At 53.5% G+C, this 15,299-nt stretch overlaps 1 protein-coding gene across 2 annotated transcripts; it reads left to right on the forward strand.

Annotated features, from left to right (window-relative positions):
• Positions 1-3,605: 3,605 nt before the first annotated feature.
• Positions 3,606-15,032, forward strand: LOC123346305 (C-type lectin domain family 2 member D-like). 2 transcript variants are annotated; one of them, XM_044983644.1, is made up of 5 exons: positions 3,606-4,026; positions 6,706-6,840; positions 8,963-9,147; positions 11,450-11,553; positions 13,554-15,032. In XM_044983644.1, exons 1-5 carry the CDS (start codon positions 3,897-3,899, stop codon positions 13,702-13,704), a joined length of 705 nt encoding a protein of 234 aa, XP_044839579.1. In that variant the 5' UTR covers positions 3,606-3,896; the 3' UTR covers positions 13,705-15,032. The 2 variants fall into 2 exon arrangements, with proteins under 2 accessions (XP_044839579.1, XP_044839580.1); XM_044983645.1 differs by having other exon boundaries at positions 13,448-13,694.
• The last annotated feature ends 267 nt before the right edge of the window (positions 15,033-15,299 follow it).

Genomic DNA, 15,299 nt, shown 5'->3' on the forward strand with positions numbered 1-15,299 from the left:
TGGGAGAGCGTACTGCACACCGCACCTCCTGCACGGCTCTTAAACAGCTCCCTCCCTGCTCTCCCCCACAGCTTCTGCACCCACCCCCATGCCGCAGGGGGTGCTGGATGGTGCTGGGCTGCCCGGCCCCGGGGCCCCCTGTATGTTTCATTGTAAATCCGCCTCTGACATTAGAAATGAACTCTAGGGTAAGAATGGGGAGGTGAACAAAAGCGCTGAAATTCAGTGACAAGAAACGGCCACACGGTGGTACCAGAGCTTTGGAGGTGGCCATGCTGGCAACTGACCGATAGAATTCTGTCTACTTTATTTACAGGACCCACTTGTCTCTCCAAATGCAGCAGCATTGCAAGGGTTAAATGGGAGACATGCCCCAAAGCACCCCCGGTAAAGTAATGCTGTCATTGCCCCGAGGGAGCACCCGTCGGGGAGTTACCCAGAAATTATTTATTATTCATATTCAGGGGTGGCTCTATGTATTTTGCTGCCCCAAGCGCGTGCCCGGGGCGGCAAGCCGCGGGAGGTCTGGCTGGTAACACGGATTCGGCGGCATGCCCGCGGGAGGTCTGGCTGGTAACGCGGATTCGGCGGCATGCCCACGGGAGGTCTGGCTGGTAACACGGATTCGGCGGCATGCCTGCGGGAGGTCTGGCTGGTAACACGGATTCGGCGGCATGCCCGCAGGAGGTCTGGCTGGTAACACGGATTCGGCGGCATGCCTGCGGGAGGTCTGGCTGGTAACACGGATTCGGCGGCATGCCCGCGGGAGGTCTGGCTGGTAACGCGGATTCGGCGGCATGCCCACGGGAGGTCTGGCTGGTAACGCGGATTCGGCGGCATGCCTGCGGGAGGTCTGGCTGGTAACACGGATTCGGCGGCATGCCCGCAGGAGGTCTGGCTGGTAACAGGGATTCGGCGGCATGCCTGCGGGAGGTCTGGCTGGTAACACGGATTCGGCGGCATGCCCGCAGGAGGTCTGGCTAGTAACACGGATTTGGCGGCATGCCCGCGGGAGGTCTGGCTGGTAACGCGGATTCGGCGGCATGCCCGCGGGAGGTCTGGCTGGTAACATGGATTCGGCGGCATGCCTGCCGGACGTCCGCCGGTCCCACGGCTTTGGCGTACCCACTGCTGAATTGCCGCCAAATCCGCGTTACCAACCAGAGCTCCTGCAGGCATGCTGCTGAAGGTAGCCTGACTGCCAACCTCACAGCGACTGGCAGGCTGTCCCTCCCCCCCCCTGGCTTGCCGCCCCAGGCATGTGCTTGGATCACTGGTGCCTGGAGCAGCCCCTGTCCATATTACAATAGCACCTAGACCTCCCTCCCTGCCCCCATCAACCAAGATCACCTCCCCTTTCCGATTATGGCAGACAGCACACAGACCCGCACCCTTCCCTGCAGTCAAGATGAAGGACCCATTGTGCTGGGTGCTGCCCAGACACACAGCGAGAGACAGTCCCTGCCCCAGCTGAGATCAGGGCTCAGGTTATCTGTCCCCACTGCCTGTAAAAACTTCCACAAACTTGTCAGTGTTGCAGGTTGGGGTTGGGTTTTTCGTTTCTTGTCCCAGTTCCTCTCCATGAGCTGCGTCGGAGCGGGGAGATGAAGGACTGGTGAGATGTAATCTATCCGACTGGCGCTGACAAGGGTGTAATCCTCCTTCCTGGGTGGGGCCTGGGGATTTCAGCCCAGAGCCAGAGGAGCAGGAAGGGGCTGGGGATGTTCGTGCTGAGAGCAATGGCGAGGGCGACAATGGCAGGAAGTTCACTACTAGCCCCGCTACCGGTTTGCAGCAGCTGCTGTCAAAGCTCCGTGGCGCGGATCTGTTTCCGGTGCTGCCTGGGACTCGGCTCTGGGACCCACCCACGAGACTGGTAAATTTCCACTGCTGCTTATGGCGGCCCTCGGGCGGGGACCCCCCAATTCTTCCCCACCCGCTGCACGGCTTGGCCCCTGCAGTGCTGCCCCCCCCCCCCACACCCCTCCACGGCGCTCCCTCCTCTCTGCCCCCCCTCGCTGCCAGGGCCGAGCCCCCTCCCGCTGCTGGGTCTCTCCCCCTCCCTGCCCCCCAGTCCCTGCCTGGGCAGAGCCCCCTTCCTGTGCTGAGGTTGGGTTGGCTGGGGGGCCTGGGATGCAGAAAAGGGAAAGGACACGTCATTTTGTTTACTTTGGGGGAGAGGGGAGAAACGCCAGAGCAATTCTTCACTCCCGCTTTGCAGCCAATCAGAGCACACTCCGCGTCAGGTGGTGGCCGGAAAGCCCCTGTAAACATCCCCTGAGGCAGGCAGAAGGGATCGGTCCGGAGGGCTGGGGGGTGAGGGCTTGGAAGGGACCCGCAGTGCTGGCCCCAGTGCACAAGAGAGTCAGGGATGCAGGGCTGGGCCCTTAAGTCCTGAGATCTGACCCCAGCAAGGGAGAAGAGCCAGAGACTCCACTAGGGACTCCACTGCAATTGATGTTATGTAGGAGGCGCTTAGATATTGGTGTCCGGCAGCCGGATAAAACCCTAAGGCCGAGGGACAGATCACTGGGCAGGGCTGGGTTTAGAGGGGAAGCGGGTGGGGTTGGATGTGGGGGGTTGAGAGGAAGTAGCCAGTTGTGGAGAGGAAGCAGCAGCTGGACACAAACCCTGCAGGCCGGATGCCAACTGGTCCTCCCCCCCGCAGCGCGCTGCTGGGGTGTGTGTGTGGAGGGACTCTACCTGCTGGAGGCCAATGGGAGCAGCTAAATCAGGCCCAGGCGCCCAATTAGCCATGCCGCACTCTGTGTGAGGGGAAGGAAGGGGAGGGAGGAAAAATCCCGGATGCCCCCCCAACCACTTGGCGCCCTAGACGACCGCTTAGTTTTCCTAGTGGTTGCACCCACCCTGCTTGCGGTGTTTACACTCAACTGCATCCTTTTCTCCTGTTTTGGTGTTTGAAAAACTTTCGAATACTTCCTTGTGTTCTGAACCGTGTTCTGAGACAGATTTTCGTTTTCTTCCCATTTTAGTGTGTCAGATCTTTAAACCGTTGTCTGCTAAGAGCTTGAAACGTGTACATGATGGGCGTGAGAGTCATACAGTCAGATGCGCACACACTTCAGCGCTTGCATGATGCCTGTTTGTCTGTTGTGTGTATCTTGTTGACTAATACGTGACCTTGCTTCAATGGGCTGCTTTATACAGTGGAGTTGTATTATACGCGCATTTAACTTATGCAAATTCAACTATACATGATCGGCAAAAAAAAAAGAAAAATAATGATTCCGCCCACCATTCCACTCAGTGAGCGTATGCCCCGGAGTGAGTGTGAGATGGGAGATGTGAATCTGCTGTTCCCTCAGTTGGTCTCAGTTCCCGTGTGCCTCTCATAGTGTGAACATCTCGCCGCGCTGCATATCAGTGGTGGGTGTAGCTATAGGTCTGACTCATCTCTATAGCACTTTGGGCTGAGGGGATGGGATTTGATTATCACAGCACCCACTTACAATTTAAAAAACAAGAGCGGATGTTTTTCTAAACGATCCACCCTAGGAAATATGTGTGGACGTTCTATGGCCTGTGTTGTACAGATCACAATGGTCCCTGCTGGTCTCAGAGTCTATGAATTTTTTACAGCATGGATTCCCTCTCATCCAGAAAAACTACCAAAGAAGATGGAGGCAGAACTGAGAATCTGCTGCTGATCAGAACCGACTTTGTTTTGAGGCCGTGTGTACCCACACTTGAACCGCTTCAGCTGAACTGGTGCAAGCGCGTGTGTGGACACTCTTATTTCAGTTTAGCTTAAACCTCTTCCTAGAGGACTTGGAGCTAAATCGCAATCAGTCTGGTTAAAATGGGAACACATTCACACGCTTTTCACTGGCTGATCATCATGCCTTTAAACTAAACTGGTGCACAACTGAATTTACATGGATCCTGAATCGCAGAGAGTTGTAGGCAGTGAGATTGAGCTGCTCAGAGTCCAGCATGCCCCCCAGGGACTCCAAGGGAGAGGCGAGACGGAGGAGCACTTTAACTGCAGTGGAGATGTGGAGAAAGGTAATTGGAGCCTCCGTGCAAGGGGCTTGGATGGGCAGAGAGAACGAGACTGACTCAGATGGGGCTGCATTTTCAGTGGCAGCTGCAATTTGTCCGACCTCCTGTGTGCATGAGCAGCAGGAAGCTGATCACCCCAAGGGGCTCCTATGGCCCAGGGACCCAGTTTTCTCCCACTGCTGGTACTTTGTGTTCCTGGGTGGACCCAAGTGGCGTGGTAGTGGATTCGGAGACAATTTTGAAGGGGGGGGGGGGAAATGTTCACCCGTCTGAAATGCTGGCCCAGGTCTCCATTCATTTTTCCTCTTCCCTTCTCTTTCTCTCTCCTTATCCAAAGGCCAGGCTTTGAAACAGGAGAGCAGTAGGCAGGCTCGGCTGCGTGCATGTACCCAGGGCCCTGCTCTGTGTGAGTAACAAGCAGGTGTCAGGGGACAGCAGGTAACTCATGTGGGCACACGCCACGCCAGTGCATTCACCTTTCCCTGCCAGTGCCACTGGCATAGGGTGACCAGACAGCAAGTGTGGAAAATTGGGACAGAAACCCCTTGTTTCTCAGACTCAGTGGCTGCAGTCTGGGCTGAAGATGCCTTCAGACAGCATGGTCACCATGCAGACTTTGCATGAGCTTCCCTTAAGGGAGGGGTGTCACCGGACCTCCGTGGGTCACAAATTCAGGATAAACTGCTGATGAATAGGGCAGACACACCCCAGACTGGTGGTTAGTCTACCATTAGATATACCAAACCAGTAATAAAAGTAAACGTCTGTCTCACCTCACCGGCTAACAAGAAGTCAGAAAAGCAGTTTCCTTAGTCATTCCAGTTCTTATATTACCGAACTTAATGATGTGTGGTTATTTAAAACCAGTTTAATCAAACAAAGGGTTCTTCTGTTCTCAAAAGATCATTCGCAGACCCAGGTCAATACATAGCTCAGATCTTACCCAATAATCATGCTGTTGCCAGTCCTTTAGTATCTAATATCTAAAGGTTTATAAGAGAAAAGAAGGAGAAAGATAAAGTGGTTAAGGAAATCGAATGCATACGCTCAGTGCAAAGTTCTTGGATCAGGTTTGTAGCAGTGATTAAATGAACTGCAAGTTTGCAAAAGTCTCCCTGGAAATGACCCAAACAGGTTGGGGGTCATCAGTCCCGTTTAGAGCTTCCTTGTTAAAAATCCAGACCAGAGAAATGAAGCAGGAAATGAAGATAAACTGGAGATGTTTCCAAGGTCTTTTATCTCTTCTCCCGTGTGGATGGAATGTCACTGTCCCAAAACAAAGCCCCCAGCACAGTGTGTAGAAAAGTACAGGCACAAGATGGAGGCCAGGGTCACATGAGCAAGTCACATGCTCACGCATGCTTTGCTGATTCTCAGGAGCAGCCATTGCCCAAATTCTGTCTAAAGCGGCCCCAGGAAGGCTCACGGGTGGGGGACAAGTTTCTTCTATGACACAATGGAAAAGTTAAGTTTTCTTCAGGGCCGGCTTTAGGGCAATTCAGCCAATACCCCGGAATCGGGCCCTGTGCCCCTAAGAGGGCCCCGCAACGTCTCAAAGGAGCTGCCGCCGAAGTCCCGCCACTGTCTTTGGCGGCAGCTCAGTCGCTGCCATGGAGGAAGGTCCCTCCACCGAAATGCCACCAAAGGCACTGGCAGCCGATTGAGCTGCTGCCGAAGTCCCAGCAGTGTCGGTGGCAGCAGCTCAATCATTGCTGCAGCTCAATCTTTGGTGGCATTTTGGCAGAGGGACCTTCCTCTGCGGCAGCGATTGAGCTGCCGCCGACAACACTGCTGGGACTTCGGCAGCAGCTCCTTCGAATCAGGCCCCACAGTGCCTAAAGCCGGCCCTGGTTTTCTTTAACGAGCCACCAACTTGAATAGCTTATTCACAATGTGTTGACCAGACTGGATGTAAATAAACTACCTTGTAGGTGTTTCTCCTGGAGCAAACCCATTTGAAATATTGGTACATAAGTCAATATTCATAACTTCAGATACAAAGATGATACATGTTCATGCACAGGTTAATTATGTTGAGCAAATCCTAACTTTTCCATTGACACCTGCCATGACGTATGTTGTACAAGGCTTGTTGCAATTATCTAACAGTGGCAATATCAGTGGTATCAATGGTACATTTCAATCATACACCATTGACAGCAGAGAGACTTTGCATGAGCTTCCCGTAAGGGGAGGGGAAGGAGTTGAGGGTCCAGTCTCAGGCTGTGGGGTGGGGGTGGATGCACCTGGAGTTGGCAGGCTCAGTGGCTGGGTGTGGAGGGGGAAGTCTGATTCCTTCAGGCCGAGGGCCAAGGCCGAGCATGGGGCAGAGTAAAGGTGAGTGAGAGACATGTTCCCATCCCTCACCCCTCTGGGCAACTGTGAGCCAAGAGCCAGTCTCGGTAGCAGCTCTGAGAGAGTCTGTGGGAGGAGCAAGGGGAGAGATTAAATAAGTATTGGTGTTGGGCCACCCTGGTTGGGTGAACGTGGGGTCATTTGGGACTGGGGCGAGTTTATCAGTGTGTTTAGCCTCTGACTGGGGGCTGCAGTTAGTGTCTGTACCCAGAGGGGGAAGGGCAGCACCCTGGGAATCACAGTAGATACTTGCTCCACAGCGGTTCAGGCACGGATACCGTTAATGACTCTGCTCCCCAGCAGCACTCATGGCTTTGTCTCTTTCAGGCCCTGGGTCTAACCACACCCTCAGGGAATGTGCTTCCCGTCAAGTCCTAGTCCCAGCTGTCGTCCTAGCTGCAGCCGCAGTTTTTATGTTGATCGCCCTCATCACTATCGCTGCTCTAGCAGAACTTTTAAGAGGTAAGTGCATGGCCCAGCCAGTCTCTGCTCCCCCTGGAGCTGTCGCAGTCACAGAATCTCTCCTCCGTGTCCCCTTTGGCTTCGGCAGTCAGGTGAGAAAGGAGTTTGTCTAAAGGCTTATGCAGCCCTGTCACCTTAGTAGCTGGAGATCTGTGAGGCACAGAACGCTTGTTATCTCTTGTTTTCTGGATGGGGAAACCGAGGCCCAGGAAGGCTCACGGGTGGGGGCGTTTTCATGGTGCTAAATCTTCCTACACCTCAGAGCTTCCCAGCTCCCCATACACATATTGCGTGTCTAGGGTAAAGTGCACGTGGAACTGTAGGATCAGCATCGCTAAAAGGGCACATTATTGACAGACCTTATTGTTGACTTCTATACCTGCCATCTCACCGTTGCTAAGCAGCACGTCCCATCTGCAGCACTGAGCTGCTCTGCCGTTATCGGGCTGGCCTTTCTGCAGCCCCTTTTCAGGGCCGGTGGGTGCTCCTGTGTCACTGACTCAGGCCGTATCATTCAGTATCAAAACCCACCTTGAGGCTGAGTGGTTCAACCCACAGACGAAGGAAATCGGAAGAGAAGGTCCCCCAGAGACACTAACTGGCCCAGTCGGTGCCGTTTGAGGGCTGCTGTTTATACTGTTCCGGGCGCACTGCACCTTATGGTCGCTATTGCCGAGCAGTTCAACTATATTCACCTCTTGGGCCAGATCCTCTGCACCACTTAGGACTAACTCAAGAATTCCCTCTCCTCTGGTGGGTTCCAAGACAAGCTGCTCCAAGAAGCACCTGGGTTGGTTCCCTGTTGTGAGTCTAATCCCATCTTCATCTCAAGGCATCTCCAAAGCAAAGAGCCTGGGAAGGGGAGCCAGGCAGCTGGGGCAGCAGGACGTCCCTGGGTTAGCAGACCCAGCATCCCATGTAATTATATTGAACTCTGTCTGGTGTCGATATTGGTCTGTGCCGACCATCAGGTATTGTTCCCCCTACCTAGGGTGACCAGACGTCCTGTGTTTAAAGGGACAGTCCCGTATTTAAGCCCTCCTGCAGGTCTCCTGACTTTTTCTTAAAAATGGGGAAATTGTCCCAAATTTTCTATCTCCTTCCCATCAGTACTGGCGGATCCTGCTCTGGCCGGATCCCTGCTCACCAGCTCCCACCCGTGAGCAGTGAGGGCTTTGAGCGCTGCTGTTTATATAGTTCCAGGTGCACTGTACATTATGGTTGCTGTTGTCGAGCAGTTCAGGTGCCCACCCACCAGCGGGGAGTGGGGGGCAATGGCCAATGATGGGAGTGGTGGTGGGGTGAAGATGCCAGTGCACGGGGCTGTCAGCTCCCACTGCTGGTCCATCAGCACAGCCCCTGCTGTGTGCCGGCTCTCAGCCAGCAAGGCCCTGCTTCCCCCACCCCCCATCCTGTTTCCAGCCAGCCAGCGCTGGCTGCGAGCTGCGGTGGCTGGTGAGTGCAGTGTCCAGGTAAGTTACATGTCTCCCAGGCTGCCCACCCATCAGCCCTTTATATGCTCCCTGTCTCCCTGCTTTGCCCCTTCACCCTCCCTAGCCCAGCTGCTCCTCCATATCCCCCCTTCCCCGGCAGGGCCCGTCCCTCTCCCAGCGCCGTGCAGAAAAGCAGCCCCTGGTCGGAGCGATCAGCACATGGGCAGCCTGGCCGGCAGGCTCCTTCCTTCCCCCACTGGGGCTCAGTCAAGGTGATGTTAATTTAAATGATTGCACTGCCTAGTTCTGATCGATTGCCACTGAACTCGCTTGACTATGAGTAATTTTACCAGCTGTCCTGTACTGAGCGTAGGGAAATATGGTCGCCCTACCCCTACCTGCCTGCTCCACGCCTTCACGGTGACTCCGGTGCTGCTGCACTCTGCTCTGGGTTGCTCGTCAGCTGCACTTCCTGTGATTGTGACCCCCCCAGAGACTGAACCACTAAAGAAGATGTGGGGGGAGGCGGTTGCCTATTTCTTGATCCAAATAGTCTCATTCCTCCCTGGCACAGCTACCAGGGGTTTAAGCTTGGATCTGAAGCGATTCTCTTCCCTCATTCACTCAGCTACAGGATCAGGCTGAGTGGAACAGTGTCTCTGACCCTGTGTTACTTGTCTCACTTTCAGTGGAAAAATCCAAACCTCTGGCTGCTCCGGGCCCCCCTGCTGCGCCCTGCTGCCCGGATGGCTGGATCGGGTACCGAGGGAAATGCTACTATTTCTCAGAGACTGACGGGAACTGGACCTACAGCCAGAGCCGGTGCTCTGCACTCAACGCCTCCCTGGCTGCGATCGACAGTGAGCAGGAAAAGGTGAGAGAGCGGCAGATGCTTTATCCCAGCAGACTGGGCTTGGCAGGGCTGGAAACGGGCGGGGCTCAGCCCCAGAGGTCCAGAAATTGACCTGTTGCCTCTCATGCTAGGAAAGCTGAGTGTGTTTCTGGTGGCCGAATCCCAGCCCTGGCTAGAGCTGGGTTTGCAGTCAGGGATCACTCCCAGCCCACCCTCCTCTTTCCCAGAGCCCCACAGGGGAGGATCCCCCTCTGTAAGGCTGGGCCAGCCCGGTCAGCTCCTGACCAATGGGCTGCCTGTTGAGAAAAAAGTTACCTACCTTTCGTAGCTGTTGTTCTTCAAGACGTGTTGCTTATGTCAATTCCAAGTAGGTGCGTGCGCTGCGTGCTCGGGTGTCGGAAGGTTTTTCCCCTAGTGGTACCTGTCACATCAGCTGTGGAGCCCCCTGGAGTGGTGCTTTCATGGCAGTGTATAAAGGTTCCTTCTTGCCCGATACTTCGACAGAGAGGAGGTGGGTGGGTCTTGGAATGGACGTGAGCAACATCTCAAAGAACAACAATTACGAAAGGTCGGTAACTCTGTTTTTTCTTCTTAAAAACCTCCAGGGCCTCTGCCAATCTGCCCTGGAGGAAAATTCCTTCCCGACCCCAAATATGGTGATCAGTTAAACCCTGAGCATGTGCGCAAGACTCACCAGCCAGCACCCAGGAAAGAATTCTCTGTAGTAACTCAGATCCCAGCCCAGCACCCTTGTTCATTGGGTGAGCACTGGTCCTTGTGTTATGTGAAGGGGTAAATAACACTTCCTTCTTCACTTTCTCCACACCAGTCACGACAGGAGGTCAGACTAGATGATCATAAGGTTCCTTCTGACCTTAAAGTCTATGAGTCTATGAGTGCTTGCTCATGTCGCTTCCAAGTTGGTGACTCCCAAGCATCTCCTAAGAGGAGGGGTCGGAGTTTGCCAAGTCGCAGACTGCAGCACTGCCCTGCCGAACGCTGCGTGGTCTCTAGCCTGCTGAGTCATGGCATAATGCGATGTAAAGGTGTGGATTGACGACCACGTCGCTGCCCTGCAGATGTCCTGAATGGGGACCTGCGCTAGGAACACTACTGAGGAAGCCTGTGTGCTGTTAAAGCTGGGGCAGGTATCTTTGCTGGGTGGCAGCGCGCTCTGCTACAGGCCGTAATCCATGACGAGATCCTTTGGGACCACACCGGGAGTCCCCTCATCCGCTCAGCACTTGAACGAAGAGCTGTGTCGAATTTCAAAATGGCTCCGTCCTTTCCATGTAAAAAGCTAAGTTTTCGACTATTTACAGGTACAACAAAAAAAGTCCACTAGGGGATCGTTTGCCATGGCAAGAGAAGAGCTGCTCCAGTGACTGTCACTGGCGGTAAGAAGGAACTGAGGAGGCGGCGGGTTGGCAGGGACCTACATACACCGCCGGGAAGGCATGATTCCAGGGGGCTCCACAGCCGACCCGACGGGTACCGCTAGGGGAAAAACCTTCCGACGACTGTGCACACACACCTACTTGGAGTTGACATGAGCAAGCACTTGAAGGACCTGCCTCTCCAGCACACCACAGCCAGTGACCCCATGGGTGCCAGGGGAAACACTCTTGGGCTGTGCAGGGAGTGAGCTCTGCCCTTCTGCAGAGCAGTTCCTGCCTGTCTGGCTGGGGGGGTGGGGGAGGGGGCACTATGTGCAGCGCTGCTGGGAAGGCGCCTGCCAAGGAGGGCAGAGGTGCCTGCAAAACCCAAGAGCTGCCCAGCCCCGGAGGGGAGTGGAGAAGGATGGGGCAAGGGCAGGTCTGTCCATGTAACATGGATGTGGAGATGGAGACAGATGGGGGTAAAATGGCCTCTGAGCAGCCCCAAGCTCCTGCACGTGTCCCCAGGCTCCCAGCTGAGCAGGCCCCAGTCTGATGGGACGTCCAACAAACCGAGATTCTCAGCCAGCGATTGGTTCACCGACTGAAGCTGCTGTCAGAGGAGGGAGCTTCCAGCTTCTCTCCTGATGGCTCTTCCCTTGCCAGCTCTGACCCCTTCCAAACGTAGAGCGGGGCTGTTGGAGGGGAGAACTGCTGCTGTCACTGAGTCCTGTCTTCATGACCCACAGCTGGTTGGTTAAACTGCGACGTGTTCTCAGCCCCCCTGTGGCACGGGCTGGGCTGGTGTCATCGGACCTGGAGCTCTCAGCTGGCAAACTACAGGTGGCCCAACCAGAACTTCTGACTGGGTACCACACAGAGCCACAGGGGCAGGCGAGCACCAGAGCCAGGGGCCTAAATGTAATCTGCCTTGTCTTATTTTTCAGGATTTCCTGCTGCGCTATAAGGGCTTCCTCGACCGTTGGATCGGCCTCCAGAGGGAGCCAGGCCAGCCCTGGAGATGGCCCAACGGCACAGAATTCGACAACCGGTGAGTCCCTTTCCCTCTAATAACGTTCTCCATGTTAGATCACGAGTGTCTGCCATGCTGCCAAAAGATGAAGAATATATTCAACTGAGGTTGTTTGGGCTCTTCTTGGTATTTGGTTTTCATGGACTAAAACCAATATTCCACCAGCATTTGTGGCCCCTGCGCAGTGTTATCATAATTTGTAGTAACGTAACACCTCAGTGTCCTAGACCAGGGCCCCATTGTGCCAGGTGCTGTACGATCACAGAACAGAAAGATGGTCCCTGCCCCACGGGGTTTACAATACACCGCAGTTCTGGGCACAAGGGAGGGTGCTGGAGGAGACACTAACTGAGCTCCCCCTTCCCCATTGGGCTGTCCGGGTGGAAGTTAGACTCCCTAAGCCCGCTCTGAGGAGTGGTGTGCGGAGAAGAACAGGGTCCTTTACTGTTGGGGTAATTTGAGGCTGTAGGGAGAAATCTCATGTCACTACTAACAGTCTGTCCTGACAGCCCATCGGGTTTGAAACAGGCCCGCGGCCTCTCTGACAGTCCCCCAGCTGCCCGGGGAGGATCGTATCAAACTCTTCTCCGCAGAGAGCTGCTGCTGCTCGCTGCCTTGTGAGAGGCCTGTGGATTCTCTCCCCTCCGCACCGAATGGGCCTGGAGAGAAGGTTGGGGCTAGGGGAGCGCGTCAGGCAAAGCTGAGTAGTGGGCAAGTCGTGCCTAATATCTACCAGCATAAAGACTTCTCTGGAAGCCCCAGCTGTCGTCTTTCAGCCCCACCCCCTTTCTCCTCTCCCTGCCCTGCAGTAGCCACTACAGTTACTCCTCACTCAACGCTGTAGTTATGTTCCTGAAAAATACGACTCTAAGCGAAACAATGTTAAGCAAATCCAATTTCCCCATAAGAATTAATGTAAATGGGGGGTTAAGTTCCAGGGAATTTTTTTTCACCAGACAAAAGACTATATATATAGTCTTATACACACACACACACACACACACACACACACACACACACACACACACACACACACACACACACACACACACACACACACACACACACACACACACACACACACTATAAGTTTTAAACAAACAATTTAATATAGGTACACAGTGATGATGATTGGGAAGCTTGGTTGAGGTGGAGGAGTCAGAGGGTGGGATATTTCCCAGGGATGCCTTACTGCTAAATGATAAACTAGCGATTGGCTGAGCCCTCAAGGGTTAACTCTCACGCACTACAAGGCAGCAGGAATGGAGGGAGAGGAGACAGCATCCCAGACAGAGATAGACACACGCAGAGACAGACACACGCACGGTGTGTGTGTGAGAGAGATGCACATTTTCCCTTTAAGTACACTGCCTTGTTAATTAGAACAGCTTGCTGAGACCGCAGCAGCTGCCAGCAAACTCACTTGGTCCTGAGCCCTGTCGTGTGTCCCCCTGCTCTATGGAAGATGGGTAAGCGGGGTGCAGGAGCAGCAGGAAGGAGACACCCTGACATTAGCCCCTCCCCTTTCTCCCCTCCCCCCGCACAGCAAGCAGGAGTCTCTGGGAGCAGCTCCAAGGCAGAGGGCAGGAGCAGCACATGGCAGTGGGGGAGGGACAGCTGCAATTGCTAGCCTGCTGGGCAGCTGCTGCAGAGGGAACTTAGGGGAGCAGGGAGCTGATGGGGGGGCTGCCGGCCCACCCTGGTTCCAAGCCCCCGCCAGATAGCTCCACCGGGCTGCTCTTCCTGCAAGCAGTGGGCAAAGCAGGCGGTTGCCAAACGACATTAGAAGGGAGCATTGCACAACTTTAAATGAGCGCGTTCCCTGATTGATCAGCAATGTAACAACGAAACAGTGTTAACTAGGGACAACTTTAAGTGAGGAGTTACTGTACTTGTTGCCTACATCTGCCAGGGAGGAGTCTGAAATGGGGCTGATGCCTCTGGGTGCCGCCCTGTCCATGAGTGATGGGCAATGCCCCGCCCCTCCCTGACTCCCACCCCTGGTGTGTCTGTTGCAGATTTCCAATAAGAGGAGGTGGCGACTGTGTTTTTCTGATTGATGAGGACTGGTTCGGCAGCTCGCGGTGCAGAACATGGAGACGCTGGATCTGCAGCAAACCTGATGCCCGTACAATGGGGAAGGGATGTGCTGTGGAGTCAAAACTTTGAGACTCTTAGGAACTAGGCTTGGAAAAGCTGTATTGGGGAGACACCTTCCATTACCTGTAGATGAAGGAAGCTGCGTCTTTATTCCTTACAGACTCTCCCCAGGGCTTCCCTAGTTTTTATTCACCCATTGGAAGGAGTGGGGGGAAGCAGAAAAGCTTTTCCAGCTCTTAACTTTGAATGAACCATTAACCGAACTGAACTTGTTGAATAAATTGAAAAGAAGAAAATATTCTCTCTACACCTGCAGAAGAGGTTACTGTTCTTCAAAAGCTGGTTTAGCACTTCAGCAAACTCCGGTCAGATCCTCAGTGGTTCAGGAGCCAAATTAGGGATCTGTGTGACCCAAAAGAACCACACTCGTGTGAATCCATTGTTTCATTTCCTATTATATATCTGATATATACACCACCATGTAGTCTCACAGCAACTGACCAAGTATTCTTTTATTTTATGACTGTCCAGATATTATTTTATCAACTACAATTGGTTAATAACATAGTAAAATCATCCTGATTGGTTAATAACTTAGCTTAGTTAATATTTAATTCGCAGTGTTTTAATATCAAGCGCTTCAGGAGACACATTAGAGAGCAACACTGCTATAGGTTGGTGATACAGGAAAGGCTGAAGGCAAGGGTGTGGCAGAGGGATTTACCCGCTGATGTCTCCATGCTGGAGCCAGAGGGAGCTGAGGGCCAGGGGAGCAGTGGCAGGGCCGATCTGCTAGAGATGAAAGGTAACAGAACAGGGCGAGTGCTGGATATTTCTCGGGTGAGGATGAACTCCTCGGGGAGAGGCTGCTGGGAAGAGTGGGTTTGCACTCCAGCTGGGGTGGCTGACATGGCAGAAGGACAGGAGCGAATCAGAGAAGAGCCCTAGGGTGGTGAAAGACATTGATGGACCAGATGTCATGGGATTTTAAGGACTATATGCATGGGGGCTGATAAATGGACTATGTTTTGGAACCTGTTGTTATGGAGTATTTGCACAAGGTTTTCATAATAAACTGATCCCAGGGATGGGGCTGATCAGGGTGGATACGCTCTGACATTAAAAATCAAAATTGGATTTTTTTCAGATTTTTTTATTTAAATTAAAACAAGTTTATTTTTTTACATGTAAGCAGAGTCAAGATGAGCTCTACCCTGACATCTGGTGGTGAATTATGGCAAGTGTGGAAAAGAACTTCAGGGGTTGATCTTGTTTGCACAGGCACACCCACCCTACCTAGCATAGCCCACAGCAGCCTAAAATGATCACTTTGACAGCTGTGGGATCCTCAATTTCTCTGTTATTGGGGCAGGAGGAATAAAGTGTTGTTATCCTGATTATGTGAAACTGTTTTATGACAGAGGGACTCACCATCACCTAAGTAGCACTCGCTAGACAAGGGACATGGGGTCCAAAACCCAGTGAAGTAAGAGAGGTTGAGATTTGTACTTTGTGTTGTGGGTCTGCTTCATGAGCCTGACACGCCAATTGCTGCAGCTGCATGTCAGAGCTAACTTTGAGTCTATTAAGAGTCTAGTTACAGGCTACTGAGCTGAATTCACTTTGGCCCAATGGTGCACCAGCACTGGGGCTCCCCTAATGGA

This window comes from Mauremys mutica, chromosome 12, assembly GCF_020497125.1.
Source record: "Mauremys mutica isolate MM-2020 ecotype Southern chromosome 12, ASM2049712v1, whole genome shotgun sequence".
NCBI lineage: Eukaryota > Metazoa > Chordata > Testudines > Geoemydidae > Mauremys > Mauremys mutica.